We start from the raw sequence: 19,444 nt of genomic DNA on the forward strand, positions 1-19,444 counted from the left end.
ACTTTTATCTCTTTTAATACTCGGCTAACTCTCCTGGTGCAACCCACATTGCTAGAAACAGCTAGACTGTATCCGAAAACGGTATTGTTCTGAGAAACCGCCGGAAACTCTTTCCCAAATCGTTCGCGGAGGGTTTTCTTTCCGATTTGTGGAAACTTGGAACTTGAAGCGAGTGTTTGGACTTCATTTTCCAGTAGCCCGTGACCGACTTCGGTTCTTTCTTGTGATCTGGGGGGCGGGGAAGGAGGCGTTGAAACACTCTTCAGTCTCCTCAGGGGACTGCTGTCTTTTACTTTTCGCTCACGCTCTCCCAAAGGTACCCATTGGACTCCACTTCCCAGCAAGCCTCTGAAGTCTCGCATCACAAAGGGTCAGAATTCGGTCTGGACTATTCTCCAGCGTGCTTCGAGCTCAAAGTAGATCCCTCCCCTTCAGTCAATGGGGAGGCTGCCTTGAACTCCATTTCCCAGAAGACACAAAAGCTCGCTGTAGCAACTGCTCTGAAGCCGTGGTGTTGACTACATTTCCCGGCAGGGACTGCGGCCTAGTGCACGAGGGAGGAGGAGCGCTATACCTACTCCATTTCCTAGCCTATCTCCGGAACTGCAGTATCCACTTGGGGCTAAGGGATCACATGGGACTCCATTTCCCGGCGTGCTCTGGGAGTCGCTTTACACCTGCAATGCGGTGAGGGCGTGGCGACGACTCCATTTCCCGGCTTGCCCCGCGGCCCGATATGTGCGGGTCCACCGGCGCCGACTCAATTTCCCAGAGTGCACCTGGGGCCGGTCGGCATACACAGCCAATAGACTAAGCGAGCGACAGGACTCCGTTTCCCGGCGTGCATCAGACGTGCATAGCTGGCTGACGGCGTGGCTGCGACTACGTTTCTGAGGCACACTTAGGGACTCACGGTTGCCGCAATGGAGTGAATGTGCGACTGTGATTCTGCTTCCCAAAGTGCTTCAGGGTCCGCTGTGGGCACAATTGGTCGACTTATTGTTTAGGACTCTATTTCCCGACGTGCAGCGCGACGCATCCTCCCCGCGATTTACTCTGAAGCTTTGGCGGACTCCATTTCCCGGCGTGCCTCGCGGCGCTCCGTACGGGCAGAGGGCGGTGACCGCGGCGCTGAGGGCAGGCGGACTGCATCTCCCGGCGTGCCCCGCGGCGGGCGCTGGGCCGGAGCCGGAGCCCGAGCGGCGCGGCCTGGAAGAGGCCGGAGCCCGGGGGAGGCGGCGGCGGCGGCGGCTTGGGCAGCCCGGGCAGCCCGAGCCCCACGACCTGGGCCAGCGCTCGGCGCCATGAGCGGCGGCGCGCCTTCGGGGGGCGGCCCTGGGGGCTCGGGCCGGGCGCGAACCAGTTCGTTCGCGGAACCAGGCGGCGGAGGCGGCGGCGGCGGCGGCGGCCCCGGAGGCTCGGCCTCCGGCCCGGGCGGCAGCGGCGGCGGGAAGGCGTCAGTCGGAGCCATGGGTGGGGGCGTGGGGGCCTCGAGCTCCGGAGGTGGCCCCAGCGGCAGCGGCGGAGGAGGCAGCGGCGGCCCCGGCGCGGGCACCAGCTTCCCGCCGCCCGGAGTGAAGCTGGGCCGTGAGTACTAGCGGCGCCCGTGAGGGGTGGAGATCAGGATTCTGAAGCCCCTCAAACGTCGATTAGATTCTTCCATATGCCCAGATAGGAGCTAGGGGTCACTGTGCCTCCCAAAACTGGGATGTGAGCTCTCCCCATCCCAGAGAAAGGGATTTGGGGAGTTACCATCACTTGGAGTTTAGAATTAGAATTATTAACTCTAAAAGAAGTAGGGATCACAGGTTCCTCTTCTTCTAATACCGAGGTCTTGGGTCCTTAAGTCTTAAAAACAGGGATCTGACATTGCCATCCATCAGAGAACAGGATCAGGGGTCATCGTTGCTTGCAAATGTGGCTCAAGGGTTATTGTTCCCAAAGAGAACAAGAATAAGATCACCATCACCAGCAGCCAAAAAGGGGGATCTGAATTTGCTTTTCTGTAGAGAATGGGGACTTGGGGTTACTGTGTCCCCGAAGAACAGGGCCAGGGCTGTCCAAACTTGCTACCTGGGTCATCTTCTCTTTTAAAACACAAGGCCTAGTATCATTACCATCCAGGATATGTAGAACTGTACCCCCAATGGTGGAAATTAATGGTTGCTGCTTCTTAGAGATAAGGACAGATTGGGAGTCAGCATACCCTTCAAACCAAGTCCATAGTCACTGTTCTTTAAAAAATATGGCTTGGTGGGTCTTTTTTCTCAAAAATGGAGTTGGGGTTGGGGAGGGTCACAGTTCCCTGTAGACCGGAAATCTGAGGTTATATATCTCTTTCATTATTCTGAGGTATGGTATCATTGGCTCTGGAAAAATAGTTATGTAGGATTATCTCTCTCCAAAAGAAGGTGTCACTGGCTCCTCAAAATGGATTTGATTCATCAGTGACTCCTTTGGGGAACCTTTCATCAGTTCTCTGAAGAAAAGGGGTCACCATCCCCTAAGAATGCCACCAAAGTTCGCTGTCATTCAGAAAATGGAATTGGGAATTCTAGCTTTCCTTCAAAGGACTGAGACTGGGATAGCCTACTGTTAATAGAGGTCAAGTTCACCATTCTCACAATTGGCTTGCCCATTAGGGACCACCCACATATAGGAAGGGGTCTGGTCTCTGGACCACACAGATGAGGAGGCCAGGTCAGTGCCTTTTCTAACCCCAGAGTATTTGGGTAAGGGTTAACGGTCCCCAAAAAGTCATCAGGGTATTAGCACTCATACTAGGAGGAGTCATTCATTTCTGTCACCTAAAACCAGTGGTGAGGTTACCAGTTCCACCAGGGGAGGACTTAGAGGTCACTATCCCCAGAGATGTGAGGAACATTAGTGCTTTCCTAATGTAGAAGTACCTCAGGGTTTCCCGCTTTTTAAGTGGAGGAGGCTAGGTCAGGCTTTGCCCAGTCAGGAGGGACCAGAGGGGAGTAAGGTGAGTGGATGGATTCAACATCTGGGCATGTCATTGTCTCCTCAAACCAACAGGGACCAGTGGTTTGCTGCTTACTAGGAGTGGAAATTAGGTGTGACGAACCTTGAAAGGCAAAAGGTGTACGTGTCAGTATCCTCTCATATGGGAGGAGGCAGGATTCTCCTGAAGGGAAGAGGGGAAGGGGGCTGGTCCTCAAAGACAAGGAAGGGACAGAGGCGCCCAGTGAGCTTTCTCAGAGATTCCCCTTCCTCCCACAGCCCCAGGATGGGGTGGTGGCCAGAGGGGAAAAGTCAATGGATCCCGTGTCCCCTTTGTTTCCCAGGTGACAGCGGGAAGGTGACCACAGTGGTAGCCACTCTAGGCCAAGGCCCAGACCGCTCCCAGGAGGTGGCTTACACAGACATCAAAGTGATTGGCAATGGCTCATTTGGGGTCGTGTACCAGGCACGGCTGGCAGAGACCAGGGAACTGGTGGCCATCAAGAAGGTTCTCCAGGACAAGAGGTTCAAGGTAGCTTGGGGGGAATGGGGACAAGGAGGTTTGACTGGGCCTGACTGGTGAGAGAGCCCCAGCAAGAGTGCTGGACTTGGGGTGCCACAGGGGATCTGAGCATGGGCCACAGGGGAGGGAGAAAGCGGAGAGTTGTGTGGAAGATGGGAATGTGGGTTCCAGGAGAGCCCAGAGTTGATGTTTATTGGTCTTCTGCTTTGTGTAAATGCTTGGTAGGCCGGTCTTGTTTAATTTACATAAAGATTCTTTGAGGGTATTTCCATTATAAGTTATTCCCATTATAAGTAAGCATGAGCTAGAAACTAAGACTCAGATAAGAGAATTGCCCGAAGTCAAGACTAGAATATGACCTCTGATTCCCCAGCCCTTCACCGCAACCACTAAGTTAGACTCCTGCCCAGGGGAGAAAGGAAGCTGATGGGGCTGATGAGTATGTTTGCAAGATTGAGCTCTGCCCAGGTACTTGGCAAGTGCAGGGTGAGATCCAGCCTGCCAGCGCTCAACAAACCATGTGCCTTAGTGTGGGGCTTTGTCCCTGGAGGAAGGGGTGCCCTATGAGCTAGTGGAGGCCCAGGAAACTAGAAGGAGATGGAGGAGGTGGAAGTTGTGATATAATTGGTGTTTGAAGGACTGGCATTTTAGGTTAGTCTGGATGTAGCAGAACTGAGCCTACGCTGGGAGGGAACCAGGTCAGGGCCTGGGTCTTGGCAGTAAGTATTCTTGGGAAGGAGGGGCTCTGGGTGTTGGTCAGAATTTGATTCTGTTGAGTCCCAGAAGTGAGAGGGATCTGAGGGTGGGGAGTTCTGAGACCCCGGAGGGAAACAGAATAGGAGAGAATGCTGAGACCGGGCTTTCTGGGAAGAGGCTGAGGCTGGATCTCATCTTTTGGGAAGATGAGAATTGGAAGCCTGGAGTTTGGGACTCAGAATCCAAGCCACGGTTCAAGGGCCCAGATGCCTCTAGGGGAAGCAATAAGGAAGAGTGGGGACCCAGGTGAACTGGATGGCCACTACTTGTCTGTTGTCACTGTGCCTCATGTGGCCTCATCATCTGATTTTTCAAGAGAAGCTGGAAAACTGGATTTGTGTGTGATGTCATTTGATTTTCAAATATCAGCAGTAAATCGAACATTTTTTAAAAGTGGGCTGAAGACAGCACATGTGTGGTTGAGGTTTAGCCTATAGACCTCTAGCTTTTCTCTGAGGGGACTGGGTTGGGCGTGAGGAATTGGGGGCTTCCCCAGAAGGGGGACCCAGGGAGTAGCTGCCTGACTCTGTCGGCAGGAATGGGGGAGAAGGGCTGTGGTGAGGGGTGCTAGGAAGAGGAGGCAGAGAGAATTGGTTGTTTTCTGAGGCTTTCTTCCTTTGCCTCCAAGAACCGAGAGCTGCAGATTATGCGTAAGCTGGACCACTGCAATATTGTGAGGCTGAGATACTTTTTCTACTCCAGTGGGGAGAAGGTGAGCTCTTGGGTGTAGGGGAGTCCTCTACCTTGACTCACCAGTTCCTCCCTGCCTTTCTCGTGATTGCCAGTCCTCCCCCATTATTCCCCACAAACCTTCCCTCCCCGCTTCCTCGCCTTTTTCTCACTGCCTCACACCTCTCCTTTGCTCTCTGCAGAAAGATGAGCTTTACCTAAATCTGGTGCTGGAATATGTGCCCGAGACGGTGTACCGGGTGGCCCGTCATTTCACCAAGGCCAAGTTGACCATCCCTATCATCTATGTCAAGGTGGGCAGGCAGGCAGGCTGCTGGGGCCCAAGCCCACAAAGCCAGGGGCTCCCGACCCTCCTGCCTTCTGCAGGTTCCCTCATCCTCCAAGTTTCCGTTGATCTTTGGGGGCCTCATGTTCCCTGCCCTTGTCCCCATACCCAAATGCAGGGCAGCCCTGCCTGAGGCCTGACTGAATCTCGGAGGTGGGCTAATGGGGGCTGGGGAGGCTTCAAGGTACCTGCTTGAGTCCACTGGGAGCCCAGTGGTGCTAGTAGTGTTGGTGGGCTTAGCTCAGAATCAGGGAGTGGGACTGAGACCACAGATGAGGAGATATTGAGGTCAGTCTTGGCCTTCTGAGCCTTGGCAGAGAGGGGTGGAAAGGAGGCAGGAGTGGAGGAAGGTTAGTGTCCACAGAGCCAGGAAAGCACATATCTTCATCCACCATCTGTGCAGGTTCATTCTCCAGTGCCTGGTGCTGTGCCCTGGGTGTTACTGTCCCTCAGGAGGTATTTGAATGAATGAATAAATGAGCCTAGGGATGGTGTGGAGAACAGAGGCTGGAGCAGCCTGCTTCATTGGGAGGAGGTGGGTGGGTGGGTTCAGGTTTGCTGGAGGTTGCTTGGGGCCCAGCTGCTCCTCCTACAGCTTTACGCACCCTAAGTCTAGGCGAGCCACAGGGCTCTACCAGTGGTTGGTGCTGTGGGACCTCATCTCTTGGGAGGGGGTTCTCTGGTTTGGTGAATCTGTCCTGTGGCTGCCTGTGTGCGGGGCCCAGCCCTGAGCAGCTGCAGAGGCCTAGCTGACTGAGACCTAGGCCTTGCTCCCAAAGCTCTCAGTTGAGCAGGGTAGACAGGTATCATCACAGAGAACTAGAAAACTACTAACACCTGCCATAGTAGGAGGAGCACAGGGAATTCAGGAAACAGGAGGCCCCAGCCCTGCCTGCTTTGGGAGTGAGCAGGATCAAGGAAGGCTTCTAGGAGGAGACCAGGTGCAGGGTGAGGAAGTGACATCTCTGGCCAAGGGCAGCGTGAACAGAGGAGGGGGCCCAGGAAGCAGCCCTGAGCAGTTATTACGTGCCAGGCACTGATCTAAGCCCTGGGGGATGTGGCAGTGATGAAAACACCAAGATCCCTGCCCTCTTGGCACTTATATTCTAGTCAGCGGGAGGGAGAGTGACAGGAAAATCCAGCTGGAGGGGGCAGGGTGGTTTTGACTGGTGGGTGAAGGAGGCTGAGCCCTTTCTATAGCCAGTGGTTTTGGTGAGGGGGGAACTGAGTGCCTGGCTCCCCACCCTACTTTAAAACAGGCCTTCCTGAGGTCCCTGTCTTATTTATCAGGCTTTTGCTGAGGTGTGTGATCGAAGCAGTAGTTCTCAAACTGTGGACCAGCACCAGCACTGGGGGGCTTGTTGCAGATGCCCCATCCTGAACTTGCTGAATCAGAAACTCTGGGAGTAGGCCCAACAGTCCCTGTTTTAATAAGGCCACCATGTGGTTCTGGTGCATATTAAAGCTGGAGAACCAGGGGGCAGCAGAAGAGTTTTCAAGTCTGGGAGAGTGGGCCTGGAAGGGCTCTTCAGGCCAGAGGGTGGAGCAGTGGCGTGCTCTGGGGGAGAGCTGGGCTGGAGTTCTGCTGTCCCTGCCTGCCCCAGGTGTACATGTACCAGCTCTTCCGGAGCTTGGCCTACATCCACTCCCAAGGTGTGTGTCACCGTGACATCAAGCCTCAGAACCTGCTGGTGGACCCCGACACTGCTGTCCTCAAGCTCTGCGATTTTGGCAGGTAGGCCTGGCCTGGGGTTTGTGTGGTGGCTGAAGGGGCGAGGAGGGACCTGGACTCTTGCTTTGTGTTTACTCCTGCCCATCTCTTCTCACAGTGCAAAACAGTTGGTCCGGGGGGAGCCCAACGTGTCCTACATCTGTTCTCGCTACTACCGGGCCCCGGAGCTGATCTTCGGAGCCACTGATTACACCTCATCCATCGGTCAGACTTAGGGGAGGGTGGAGATAGGGAGTGGCAGTCATGGCAGTTTTTTAATTCTGTCTGTGTGTGTCTGCCAGGCTCAGTGATAAAAGCTTAACATCCATTCTTTAATCCAGTCCTCACAAACTTAGGAGGGCCATGTTGTTGTACGCTGCCCGCAGTTGCACTGCTGGGACGGGGCAGGACTGGGCTTTGAAAGCTGACCTGCCTCCAGAGTCCATACCGGCTCTGGAACCTCCTAGTCAGCCCTCTTTTCTTAGCTGGGGTGGGGTGGGGAGGGCTGTGACAATGACCTTGGGGGAATCGAGGTAAGGCTGTGCCACCATGAGGGTGTGACCTGCTCACAGGGCCTCTCTGTCCTTCCCTGTTGGTAGGGATGACAGTGCCACCTTCCAGGCATGAGGAGAGAGTGTGGAAAGGTTTGAAAGAGAACACTCGTCAGCAGTTTGAGGAAAGTGTGTGGTCCCTAGGTGTGAACTTGTGCCTTGGGGGTCAAGTACAGACCAGGATGGGGTGAGACTACTAGGCTGCAGCTGTTCCCATGGGCAGGCCAGAGGCTAGAAAGTGAGTAAGGCAGCCCAGGACTTAAGGCTTTGTGAACACAAGTGCCTGTTCTAGGCCTGTTGGTCTGCCCTCCAGGCTAGAGGCAGAGAAAGGGCTTGCTGGGGTCGCTGAGCAGAGAGAGGCAGTGAGGGCTGGAAACACAAAGATTGGAGAGTGAGGCACAGTCAGGCAGACCTGGAGGTTCAGTCAGGCTCCAGTGTTCCTAAACTGTGTATGACCTTGGCGCTTCCTCTCTGAGCCGAGAAAATGGGGCTCCTGGCACTTCTCAGGATGACCACGAGGAGTGGAAGTGTTGGTGAGGGAATGGGCATGGTAGCCCTGCTCGCCTCACCCTGACCCTCCCCCATCCCCCTTCAGATGTGTGGTCAGCTGGCTGTGTACTGGCTGAGCTCCTCCTGGGCCAGCCCATCTTCCCTGGGGACAGTGGGGTAGACCAGCTGGTGGAGATCATCAAGGTGAGGGCAGGGCCAGGGTGGGCAGGGGTGGGGCTCAGGGAAGGGGCCTTGCCTCAGACCCCTCCCTTTCCCTACAGGTGCTGGGAACACCAACCCGGGAACAGATCCGAGAGATGAACCCCAACTACACGGAGTTCAAGTTCCCTCAGATTAAAGCTCACCCCTGGACAAAGGTGGGGCAGGGCTGGGGGCTCAGGCAGCATGGCTGAGGTCCTCACTGGAGGCCAGCTGGTCTGGGGACCTGGCTACAGAGTCATGGCTTGGGAGCGGGTCAGTAACTTTCATCAGATTTCAAAGTTTGTGGAATTTCTTATACTCTAAAAGTTCAGGATCCACAGTAAATTTAAAAGTCCCATTTTTATGGTGGGGAAACAGGCTCACAGCAGAGCTAAGTGATGACCTGGGTGGGCTGCTCACCTGATAGAGACTGACCCCCCTTCGAGGTGGTACCTCAGTTTCCTCATTTGGAAGGTGGGTTCATGGGAAGCTGGCAGTCGTATTTGCTGTGGGCACTGCGGCAGTGAGGTGCAGGAGTAGTACGCCAGTGCCTGGGGCATCTTGCCCTCATGACCCTGTGCCCCTGCTTCCCCCCAGGTGTTTAAATCTCGAACGCCGCCTGAGGCCATCGCGCTCTGCTCTAGCCTGCTGGAGTACACACCGTCCTCGAGGCTCTCCCCGCTGGAAGCCTGTGCCCACAGCTTCTTTGATGAACTGCGATGTCCCGGAACCCAGCTCCCCAACAACCGCCCGCTACCCCCCCTCTTCAATTTCAGTCCTGGCGGTGAGGGCACAGCCTGGGATCTGGGGAGCTGGAGGGGCAGCCAAAGGTTGTGGAGAAGACCTTGGTGTTGAAGACAGGAGTGGGGAACTGAGGGTGGGTTATAAGGAAGGCCTGGGACTCAGGAGATGCCCCCTAATTCAGGGAGACCCAAACCTGATTCACACACTCTGCAATCTCCTGTGCAAGGCTCTTTCTAGTTTTTCATTTAAAGCATTCACTGGCTACATGTGTCTACAAACAACTGGCCTTGCCAAGAGCTGGGTCCCCATTTGGTGCCCCTTTCTAACGCCAACTGGGTCTCCAGATGCCCTGCCCCCTGATTGGGCATGTCCATTCCTGTTTCTAGAACTCTCCATCCAGCCATCTCTCAACGCCATTCTCATCCCTCCTCACTTGAGGTCCCCGGCGGGCACTGCCACACTCACTCCATCCTCACAAGGTAAGTTGGGGGCCATTTGCTGCAGGTCAAAGCAGCATGTCTCAGCCTAGGGGGTGGGCCTGTTCTCACAGCCCCTGAGTTTCCCGCAGGTATTTCAAAATTGTTGATCTTTTTTTTTTTTGAGGAAGATTAGCCCTGAGCTAACTGCTGCCAATCCTCTTTTTGCTGAGGAAGTCTGGCCCTGAGCTAACATCCTTGCCCATCTTCCTCTACTTTATATGTGGGACGCCTACCACAGCATGGCTTGCCAAGCAGTGCCATGTCCACACCCAGGATCCGAACCAGCGAACCACGAGCCGCTGAAGCGGAATGTGCGCACTTAACCACTGCACCACCAGGCCGGCCCCAAAATTGTTGATCTTTTGATAGTATAGAAAGCATATTTACAACATGTGAATGGCCTCCTTTGTAGGGCATTATTGCCTATATTTGTGTTTAAATGCTAACTGGAAAACCAAAGACATATATGTTTGGTTTGCACAAACAAAACAAGAAGTTGTTGTCCACATTTAAAAACTGGGGCCATCTCATGTACAAATCAAGATTTCCTGTTTCTCTTGGGGAAGAAAATCAGACTGGGCAGCAGTGGGCCTGCCCTTCCTCAGGGCAGTCTTGTCAGCTGCAGCGGGTTCCGGCTGCACCTTTTCTGTGGGGCCTGGCTCCCTGGTATGAGTCACTCAGTGCCCAACTTGGTCCTTTGGCATTTGAGTCTGCAACCCCGGGACCTAAAGTGACAGCTTTCGATTTCTAATGTAGCATCTCATACTGACTTCCTGTTCTTGGGGGTGGGCGGGTCTAAAAGGCAAAAGCTAATAGTTTGCTCCATCCTCCGCCCTCAGCTTTAAATGAGGCTCAGACCACCTCCGACTGGCCGTCGACCGAAGCCACAGCTCCCCTCACTAACTCTTCCTGAGGGCCCCGCCAACTACCCTTCCATCTGGGAGCCCCAAGTGAGGCTGGGAAGGGGGGCCATAGCCCATCAAGCTCCTGCCCTGGCCGGCCCCGAGACTAGAGGGCAGAGGTAAATGAGTCCCTGTCCCCACCTCCAGTCCCTCCCTCACTAGCCTCACCCCTGTGGTGGGCTTTTTAAGAGGATTTTAACTGGTTGTGGGGAGGGAAGAGAAGGAAGGACAGGGGTTGGGGGCATAGGGACCTCCTAGCCTGTTGGCCCCCTCCACTCCCCCCAGGCCTCCACCTCCTCCAACCTCCCTCCCCTCCTGTGTCCCTTGTAAATAGAACCAGACCAGCCCATCTCCTCTTCCCTTTCCTGGCCCCCGGGTGTAAATAGATTGTTATAATTTTTTTCTTAAAGAAAACGTCGATTCGCACCGTCCAACCTCGCCCCTCCCCCTCCTACAGCAGTGTCCCCTCTCCTGTCCTCTGCCCCTAAGGTCTCCTCCCTCCTCTCCCCACCCTGGAGGGCTGGGGGAGTGGGGGAGCTCCTGATGTCTTAGTTTCCACAGTAAGGTTTGCCTGTGTACAGACCTCCGTTCAATAAATTATTGGCATGAAAACCTGCTTCCTGTCTGGCTACCTGTTTCCAGAGGTGAGGGAGGTGCCTGGGGGCCTGTCCTGGGATAGGAGTGGGCTGCATCTCAGGCAAGGGAACAGGGTAGAGTGAACCCAAGCTAGGCTGTCAGAGACCTGAGTCCCAGCCCTGGCTCAGGTGCCCAACCTTCCTGCGCCTCAGCTCTCCTCTGCACGTGCAGTGTAGCTACTGCAGAGGCCTGGGTGGAGCTTGTCCCCAGACCCAGCACAGATCATCTCCTCCTGCCTAGAGAGGGAGGCACTGTCATCCCCAGGTGATAAGTGAGAGAACTGGGGACCAGAGAGGTCAAGGCCACAGAGCAAATGGCAGAGTGAAGACTTGAACAAAGGGCTCTCTGTCTCATAGCCTGAGCTACCTACTGCTTCAAGGGGACACAGGATGATGAGGGGTCACTCAGGCCAAAACAGCCTTAGTGGCAGGGAAGGAGGCAGAGGAGCCATCTGTGAACCCTAGTAGATCCCCATGCCTTCATTTTTTTTTTTTTTTAGATTGGCCCTGAGCTAACACCTGTTGCCAATCTTCCTTTCTTCCCCCCTTCTCCCTGAAGCCCCCAGTATGTAGTTGTATATTCTAGTTGTGGGTCCTTCTAGTTCTATGTAGGATGCCGCCTCAGCATGGCTTGATGAGCAGTGCTAGCTCAGTACCTAGGATCTGAACCTGCAAAACCCTGGGCTGCTGAAGCGGAGCACGCGAACTTAATCACTTGGCCACGGGGTCGGCCCCTGCCTTCATTTCTGCCTTAAACAGGGCACCTACCTGGCCCACTTCTTAGGGATGCTGGGAAGCGACAACCCTGGTAAGGTTGGCCTGGCTTTTCTCCTTGCTTTGAAAACATGGTAGGGCCATGTTCAAAGGGAAATGGCATCTCTTCCACATGATGCCAATGGTACGTGAGAGCAGGAGGCCCCAAAAATGGAAGGGGGCCTGGGAAGGAGCAACTGACATGTCTTCTGCTGGATTCCACTTGTTAAGAAAAAGGGAGAGGAGTTTTGAACATGTCCCAGAGGGAGTTCAGGGACTGTTCCTGTGGCACCTGGGCTCTTCAGTCTGCTGAGGCCAGCCCCAGGGGCATCTGTATACAGCCCAGAAGAAACCCAAGCCCTCCCTGCTCAACACCATGAGGGCAGCACATCGTTCATAAGATGAATACATAGAGCAAGTAGACCAGATGAGCGGAGAAGGGCTGGTCTGGGCAAGGGGCAGACCTTGGGCTTGTGGGGACCCTCTTCCTGCTGTTCATGTCTAGTCGGCCATGAGATCAGAAGGTGGCCCTCCCCCTCCTCCCACCGCCATGGCCTCTGCCTAGTTCTGGCCCCATCTTCTCCCTCCTGGACCATCTTCAGCCTCCCCCTTACCCAACCATGACACCAGGGAGCCCTAACCCCAACTTATGACTCTCCCATCCCCCCTCTCCCACACACCCCAAATTCTTAACCTGGCTTTCAAGGCCTTCCCAGGTCTAGGCCTCCCTCCTTCCCTGCCTCATGGCCCCTCCTCTGCCCAGCCTTGTTTTGCCTCACCTGCATTAAGCACCTTAGTCTGCAGAGGCCTGGGAGGAGCCTCCCCCTCTGACCTGTCATAAATCACCTGCTTCCATTTAGAGGGAAGGATTGTCACCCCAGGTAATCTTTGGAAAGGTTGAGGATCCCTTCCTGTCACCAAGGCCTTTGATCTTTTGTGGCCCCATCAAACCCCAACTGTTCTGTTACACCAGCTCACTTCCTCCAGTTACAATGAATCCTCCTCTGAGCCCCTGGCCCCTGCATGGGTTTCAGGGAACAATCACTGAACAGCACTGGTTACAGACGTGGCTGAAGCTTGGATTCAAATCTCAGCAAGGCCACTGCCTAGCTGTGAGACCCCGGGCCAGTCTCTGATCCTGTTTTCTCATCTTTACAACAGGGATGATACTGAGGTCACCTCATAGACCCGCTGGGATCATAATACATGTCTAGTGCTAACTGTGGTGCCTGCCACGGCTAGGCAGTCAAATGTCGGCTTCACTGTAGCTGTGAATAACTGGACAGTCTCCAAGTATACCAAGAACCCACCATCCTTGCAGTGCTGTCTGCCTGAAATGTTCTCTTCCTCTTCCACTAGCAGATTCCTACCTTTTCTTCAAGGACTATCTCCTCTAGGAAGTCTCTGACTCCTCATCTCCCACCATGGAGGCCTGTTGCCTGCTCCAGGATCCCACTGGCCCTGCACATCCCCACTGTAGCCCTGAGGATCTGGGGCTGAGATCTGTCTGTCTCCCCAGGAGCAGAGGCCTGATATCTCTGGCCCCCAGCATCACTCAGCACACAGGAGGTAGGCCTTAGGACACCCAGGCTGAATGAATCAATGAGACACAATAGAGAGCAAGGCCATCTGTACTTGGGTTTGTCCTACCCCACTGTGTGCTTCCTGGGGCAGAGCCCGTGTTTGACTCGTTCCTGGGTCTCCAGCATCACCCAGTCTGCAGCTGAGCACCTGGGTACCTGTAGTTTTCCTTCCACATTGTCAAAAGTGAGATTACGGAAGCCCAGAGAGGTCAAGTGCCTTCTTCCACCAGGCGGAGCCAAGTCCTGGGTGCCCAGAGTCCAGGGAAGGCTAGGGCCAAGGGACAAGCAAAGACCTGAAGAGGTATGTGACAGTGCCCAGCACAGACCTGGCACACAGCTGGGGCTCAGGAAAGGTTACCTGATGTTGCTGGGCATGAAAATGATGAGAGCAAAGAGCCTTGGCAAACCCTACTTTGCAATGCAGCAGGGTAACCTGGATAGATCATATTGCATTTCAGACCTTCAGTTTTCCCTCAGGCAGAGGAAGGTGACAAGAGAAACCTGGCGGGGCTGTTCTGAGGAGTCAGTGGGTAAGAGGTCAGGGTGGATGCTGGCACCTGGCGGGCACTGCAGAGGCTTGCCATGGAGTGGTCCCCTTTTTCCCCAGAGGTGCCCATACTTGCTGTTGCAACCAAACTTTTTTATTGTTGCTCTTCAGCTGGGTCACACGAAGGTCGTGTCCAACTGCAACAGCCCGCTCGCTTCACTGGCTCCCAATGCCGCCTGGCACAGCTGCAGCGTGTCCTCAAGTGCCAGTGGCTGGGACGTCTCAATGATGGCGATGGTCTCCCCGAGCTCCGTGCACATGATAGTCTGCTGAGGCTCGGGGGGTGGGGGTGGGGCGGGAGGCGGTGATCTGGGTGGCTGCAGTGTCATCATTCGTGCTCGGGCATGGACCCGCTGATGCAGCCGCAGGCCCGCCATGGCACGGAACCAGCGGCCGCAGGTCCCGCAGTAGTAGGGGCTCTTATTGTAGAGACCAGTGATGGGGAGGCGGGGTGCGCGGGCGAAGGCGACTGGCCGCAGGTGCAGCCTCCGGTGCTGCTGTAGGTTGGAGCTCTGTGTGAAGCGCTTGCCACAGTCCAGGCATTGGTAGGGACGCACGCCTGTGTGGGTCAGCTGGTGGCGGCTGAGATTGGCCAGAGAAGCAAAGGTCTTGCCACACGAGTGGCACTGGAAGGGCCTCTCGCCGGTGTGTGTCCGCAGGTGGTTGCGCACGTGGACCAGCTTCTTGAAGCCCTTGCCACAAACACCACAGCGGTGCCGCCGTTCGGGGGGCCCATGGACTGCGCGCCGGTGCCGGGAAAGCCGGGAGGCTGAGGCAAAGGACTTGGCGCACTGTGGGCAGGGCAGCTGGGCTGGTGGGGGAGGGGGCGGCGGTGGGGGTGTGGGCTCTGCTGGAGTTGGGGAGGCTGTCGCCGTGGGGGGCGCCCCGCTCTTGCCGGCATGGGTGCGCCGGTGGTAGAGGAACTTGGTCATGTTGCTGAAGGTCTTGCCGCAGCGGCAGCGATGCAATGGGTTGGCAGTGTGGGCCCGCCGGTGGGCCACCAACGTGAGTTCTGTGCTGAAGCCACGGCCACAGTCCACGCAAAGGTAGCGGGCTTCACCGCGGTGCAGCCGCAGGTGCTGCTCCAGTGAGGCTGCTTTCTTGAAGACCTTGGAGCAGGTTGTACACTCGTGTGTGCCACCAACATGGGCCCGCCCGTGAGCCAGCAGCCGGTTTGCTGAGCTGAAGCTGCGCTGGCACTGGCTGCAGTGAAAGGGATGGGCTGCTGATGCTGGGCCCCGGGATGCGCGCCGGTGTCGCCGGCGTGCCCCTGCTGAGGTCCAGTGTTGAGGACAATCCCCACAGCTCTGGGCCCGGCTGGCTGTGGACTTGTTGCCTCCCATAGCATCACTACCACCCTCTGCCACTGCCTCCTCGTCCTCTGTCTCTTCATCATCTTCATCATCCTCTTCATCTTCTTCCTCCTCTAGCCCATTGCACTCTTCCTTCTCTAGGGAGTCAAAGTGGGTGCCTTGATGCTCCAAGAACTCCTCAGGGGTGGCACAGAGGGTAGAGCACTCAGGACACTCATAGGGCTCCATCCTGACTTCCAGTGGAGAGGCAGGTGGGGGTGGCGGTGTTGGGGGAGGCAGAGGCAGTGGCACTGGTGGTTCGGCTGCTGCAGCAGAAAGGTGCTGGGCCTTGCGATGAGCCACCCACAGCTCAGGCGAGGGGAAGAGCTCCTGACAGTCCCCACACTGGTACTGGATCTGGCTTGCAGATTCCCGGAGGTGGGCATCCTGGTGGGCCAGGAGCTCGCTGGGGGAAAGGATGAGCTGGCTGCACTCACCGCACTGGAAAGGCCCATCCTCAGTGCCTGGCATTAGCTCTGGATCCAGGCCGGCGTCCTGGGTGGCCAGTGCCTCCTCCTCTGTGACAGTGGGCACATGCTGCTCTTGGTGTGAGAGGACTTCCTCCAGTGTATTGTAGAGGCTGCCACACTCAGAACACATGAACTGGTGGTGCTGGAAGAAGAGGGATGAGGCAAGGGCTTCCCCAGGTGTCATCTCAGTCACCTCTGTTGACATCTCTATGATCTCCCCTAACACTGGTGTTGACATCTCCATTGCCCCTGGCGACATCTGTGTTGGTATCTCAGCCACCTCAGCTACCACCTCTGCCATTGTGGGGAAGGCAGTGCCTGGAGAAAGAAGAGGGAGCTGGTGAGACACCAGGAACCCAAGGGGAGGAGGGATGTCTCAGGAGTTCCCCTGCCCATCCTGTCACTCACCAGCCTCTATGAATCAAGGAGTCTGGATCCAATGTTTATGCCTCAGTCTTCAATGAGTCTGAGACTCAGAAGCTGACATGTGCCCCATGGTGGCCAGGCATCTGCAGGAGAGAGACAGCCCTCCTCAGTGTGGCCTCTCACGCTGCCCTCTTTACCCAGAGGACCAGTCACACCCTTTCCAAGAACACAGGTCTTTTTGGGCCTCTTGGCCTTTGCCTGTGCAGTCTCCTCTCTGCAAGGCACCTTTTCTCCTCCTACATGTACACATAGAGATGCAGCAAAGCAAAGTGTCTCAGAGAACAGGCCCTGCGATCAGACTGCCCTTGGCTTGAATATAAGCTCTACCACTTTGTCGGAGACTGTTTTCTCACTTGTGAAATGGGGCTAAAAGAAGTACTGACCACAAAGTCCATCTCTGGTACTCGATAAAGGTTAGACAAAACCATTACTTGTAGTTCTTCAGAAATGCTGTTTTGGACCCTGAGTTTTTGATGTCGCTATTCCTTCAACCAAGAAAGCTCTCTCCTCTTCTTCTCTAGCAACTCCTATCCAGCATTTCCTTTGTGACAACAAGTCTACATCCTCAGGGTGGCGGCCACTCCCTCCTCCTCAGGGTTTCTATAGTATCCTGTGCCACCTCTACCATAGCAAATATCATGAACTTGGGATAGAGTCTCTGTTCCTCTCTGGACTGAATTCGCAGGCAGGGGCGGCTCTGATTCATTGCAGGGTCATCCACAAAATCAGCAACCAGAGGCAGGGGTTTTAACTTTTGAACTTCCCTCTATGTGCCCTATTTCCCCTTCTACATGTGTGGGCTCAACCCAACCCAGGCGGGGCAGGTGGAGTTCAGCTTAAAGCCTGGCACACAAAAGTTGCTCATATTAAGCTCCCAGAGGGCAGGGATTTTAGTCTGCTCATCACTGATGTATTTCCATTGCCAAAAACAATGCTTAACACACAATAGGCACTCAGTAGATATTCAGTGAATGAATAATGCTCCCTCCAGGAAATGAGGCCCTGAGAGTTTAACTGTCCCTGTGCACATTCCACTTCTCCCAACAGACCAACTCTCCTATTAGACTGTGAATCCCCACAATAACACAGCCCAGCACAGGGCCCTGTTTTCAGCTGGTGTCCAATAGATGCTCCTTAAATAAATGATTCACTAAAAGCGCAAGAGCTAAACTTTCCTCAATTACCTATTCCAACTTTCTCACTAACTTTTGAGTTGCCAGGGTCCTGTACCCATCAGACATTCAAGAAACGATCTTCCTAGAAGTAGTCAACCAGGGGCCTGAGCGCTCAGTTTTTCCTTGTTTACAGTCCCACTCCAGAGAACTCCCCTGGGGTGAGGCCCAGTGCCTGGTGTAAGGTTTACACCAAGTAGGCACCCAGTACATGTCCTTTTAGAAGGTAGCCTGAGAGACCTAAAATTTGTACTTTCCTCACCTACATTCCCCGCTTCCCAATCCTGGATTGTGAATCACTGGGGGGAGGGATGGGGGCTTTTCATACAGGAGATCAGTAAGTCCTTCCAAGAAAGAACACACTAGGGTCAACTTTCCCGCTACACATCCCATTTCTCCGACCAGAGTTATCAACGCCGCAGCCTGAGAGCTCCTCGCAAGGGGCAGGGGCCCGGTGACCTCAAGGGTAGGGTCCTGCACACTGCGTGAGCTCAATCAATGCTCCAGGGCACACAGGAAGGAGCGCTCTCCTTCCACTCCGCGCCGCTCCCGCCCTAGCGAAGGCCCCAAAGCTCTTCGACCCACAGTGTCCCCTTCGTTCTCCCTCCGCCCTCTCCGTAAGCCCAGCGCTCTCTTCCCCGGCCCGCCCCGCGGCGCCCTCACCCGTCTCTCTTGCCTCCTGCAGCCCCCGCCGCTCTTGACACAGACCCTCTCCTCCAGGCGTGCGGGACCCCTCACTATCCACGCCTCCCATTGGGCGGCGCCCTTACAGTGACGGCCAATCAGAACCTAGAGCGGAGCGCACGCGCCCTTGCGCCTGCGTGTTGGCGCTCAGGCGGGGCTCCGCGAGTTTCTCCACGCACACAACTGTGCCCTGTGGGCGGGGCTCCGGGCTCCGAGAAGCGCCTGCGCAGTTCTCCCGGGCCACTCCTACACCAAAAATCTCCAAGTGGAGACTAGTGGGCGTCGTTAGAAAGCGAGGGCCTAAGGAGTGGACTGGGCTGCGGGAGACCTTGACAGAGGTGTCATTTCATAGCTGAAGAGATAAGCATTTCCGAGAACCTTCCGAAAGGCTATGAAGCCAGACACACTTGAGATACTTCCCCTCTCCGTGCCTCACTTTTATTCCCGTGTCAAATGGGCTTAATCACATCCACCTCAAAGGCTGCTGAGGGGATTGGATCAAATCAAACACGTAAAAGTCCTCAGCACAGGGCCTAATACACCGTGAGTGCTCACTATAACCCATCTAACATTGACATAGTCCTTCATAGTTTGTAGAAAGTGCTTTCCCTTCCCTCCCACTCTTCGGTTGATTTAACGATATTCGTTTATTGGGCTCCTACTGTGTGTCCAGTCCAGGACTGGCTTCAGTCGGTGACAATTGCCATCAGAGAGAGGAAGGCCCTCTTCTGAGGTCACTGCTGCCGTCCAAGCAGAGCCAGTGCTGAGCCAGTGCCAGGCGGGACCCAGGTCTCCCGCCTCCACCAAGGGGTGATAATTCCGGGGGTGGGAACAAGTCCAGGGAGGGGACCTATCTCAAGGCAGGTGTGCAGGCCGTGATCTTGAGTCACCTAAGTGGGGGACAGGGTAGCCGCCACGCCCAAGGCCTCACGGCTGGTGGGGGGAGGGGGACGCTCAGACAATCAACATCTACAGCGAAGCGCCAGAGTAAAACTGGTAGGTGCAGGTTAGACAAGGGGTATTGGGAGGCCCTGTGACCTTGGAGGGCAGAGATTGGAAGGGTTATGGTGGCGCTGTTCAAGATTCTGGTTAGGGGGTGTCTGACTGTAATGGGAGGGTTGTGATGTACGCCATCAGGAAAAGCACAGTCAGGGATGGAGGGGCCTTTTGCAGTCAGGAAGGAGGTATTAGTTCTAACATAAGATGGGAGAGTCCTGGTCTTGATCAGGGGAAGGAACTTAAAGATGGTGGGTTTCTGTTGGATGAGAGGGTATTCTAATCGGGATCATGAGATGGATGGCACAGTTGGGATGTAGGTTCCTGGTTGCCATTAGGAGTAAGGGGCAGTCTAATGGGTCCAAGTGTCGATCATAAGGGGCCTGGGCGCAACTCGAAGCCAAGACAGTCGTGACTGTGGTCCCTTGCCCTGGACAGCTGGGGGCAGTGGTAATGTGGGTGTCTCGGTCGTGATTAGGAGGGGGTTGTAT

The 19,444-nt window shown here is 55.3% G+C and overlaps 2 protein-coding genes across 5 annotated transcripts; one reads left to right on the forward strand and one right to left on the reverse strand.

The window, feature by feature from the left end:
- The first annotated feature begins 1,149 nt into the window (after nucleotides 1-1,149).
- GSK3A (glycogen synthase kinase 3 alpha) lies at nucleotides 1,150-10,951 on the forward strand. The gene is made up of 11 exons (XM_014867548.3): nucleotides 1,150-1,587; nucleotides 3,309-3,496; nucleotides 4,872-4,955; nucleotides 5,116-5,226; nucleotides 6,863-6,993; nucleotides 7,088-7,194; nucleotides 8,116-8,213; nucleotides 8,291-8,386; nucleotides 8,808-8,994; nucleotides 9,341-9,433; nucleotides 10,273-10,951. The coding sequence occupies exons 1-11, from the start codon at nucleotides 1,305-1,307 to the stop codon at nucleotides 10,344-10,346; spliced, it is 1,452 nt and encodes a 483-aa protein (XP_014723034.2). The 5' UTR covers nucleotides 1,150-1,304; the 3' UTR covers nucleotides 10,347-10,951.
- Nucleotides 10,952-11,100: 149 nt separating this feature from the next.
- ZNF526 (zinc finger protein 526) lies at nucleotides 11,101-18,058 on the reverse strand. Of its 4 annotated transcripts, none has more exons than XM_044760323.2 (3): nucleotides 17,950-18,058; nucleotides 16,084-16,184; nucleotides 11,101-15,993 (listed from the first exon to the last, which is right to left on the reverse strand). In XM_044760323.2, the coding sequence occupies exon 3, from the start codon at nucleotides 15,974-15,976 to the stop codon at nucleotides 13,970-13,972; it is 2,007 nt and encodes a 668-aa protein (XP_044616258.2). In that variant the 5' UTR covers nucleotides 15,977-15,993; nucleotides 16,084-16,184; nucleotides 17,950-18,058; the 3' UTR covers nucleotides 11,101-13,969. The 4 variants fall into 4 exon arrangements, with proteins under 4 accessions (XP_044616258.2, XP_014723033.3, XP_070355227.1 ...); XM_014867547.3 differs by having other exon boundaries at nucleotides 17,937-18,049; XM_070499126.1 differs by having other exon boundaries at nucleotides 17,982-18,023.
- Between the last annotated feature and the right edge of the window lie 1,386 nt (nucleotides 18,059-19,444).

Source organism: Equus asinus, chromosome 26 (genome assembly GCF_041296235.1).
Source record: "Equus asinus isolate D_3611 breed Donkey chromosome 26, EquAss-T2T_v2, whole genome shotgun sequence".
NCBI lineage: Eukaryota > Metazoa > Chordata > Mammalia > Perissodactyla > Equidae > Equus > Equus asinus.

What these genes read in the sequence shown, in the direction of transcription:
- GSK3A (XM_014867548.3), top strand. Translation starts at nt 1,305, where the DNA reads ATGAGCGGCGGCGCGCCTTCGGGGGGCGGCCCTGGGGGCTCGGGCCGG. An exon ending in TCCCTATCATCTATGTCAAG is followed by an intron (nt 5,227 to 6,862) that starts GTGGGCAGGCAG and finishes TGCCTGCCCCAG; the next exon opens with GTGTACATGTACCAGCTCTT. An exon ending in AAGCTCTGCGATTTTGGCAG is followed by an intron (nt 6,994 to 7,087) that starts GTAGGCCTGGCC and finishes CTCTTCTCACAG; the next exon opens with TGCAAAACAGTTGGTCCGGG.
- ZNF526 (XM_070499125.1), bottom strand. Translation starts at nt 18,027, where the DNA reads ATGGGAGGCGTGGATAGTGAGGGGTCCCGCACGCCTGGAGGAGAGGGT. An exon ending in GCAGGAGGCAAGAGAGACGG is followed by an intron (nt 15,994 to 17,936) that starts GTGAGGGCGCCG and finishes TTCTTTCTCCAG; the next exon opens with GCACTGCCTTCCCCACAATG.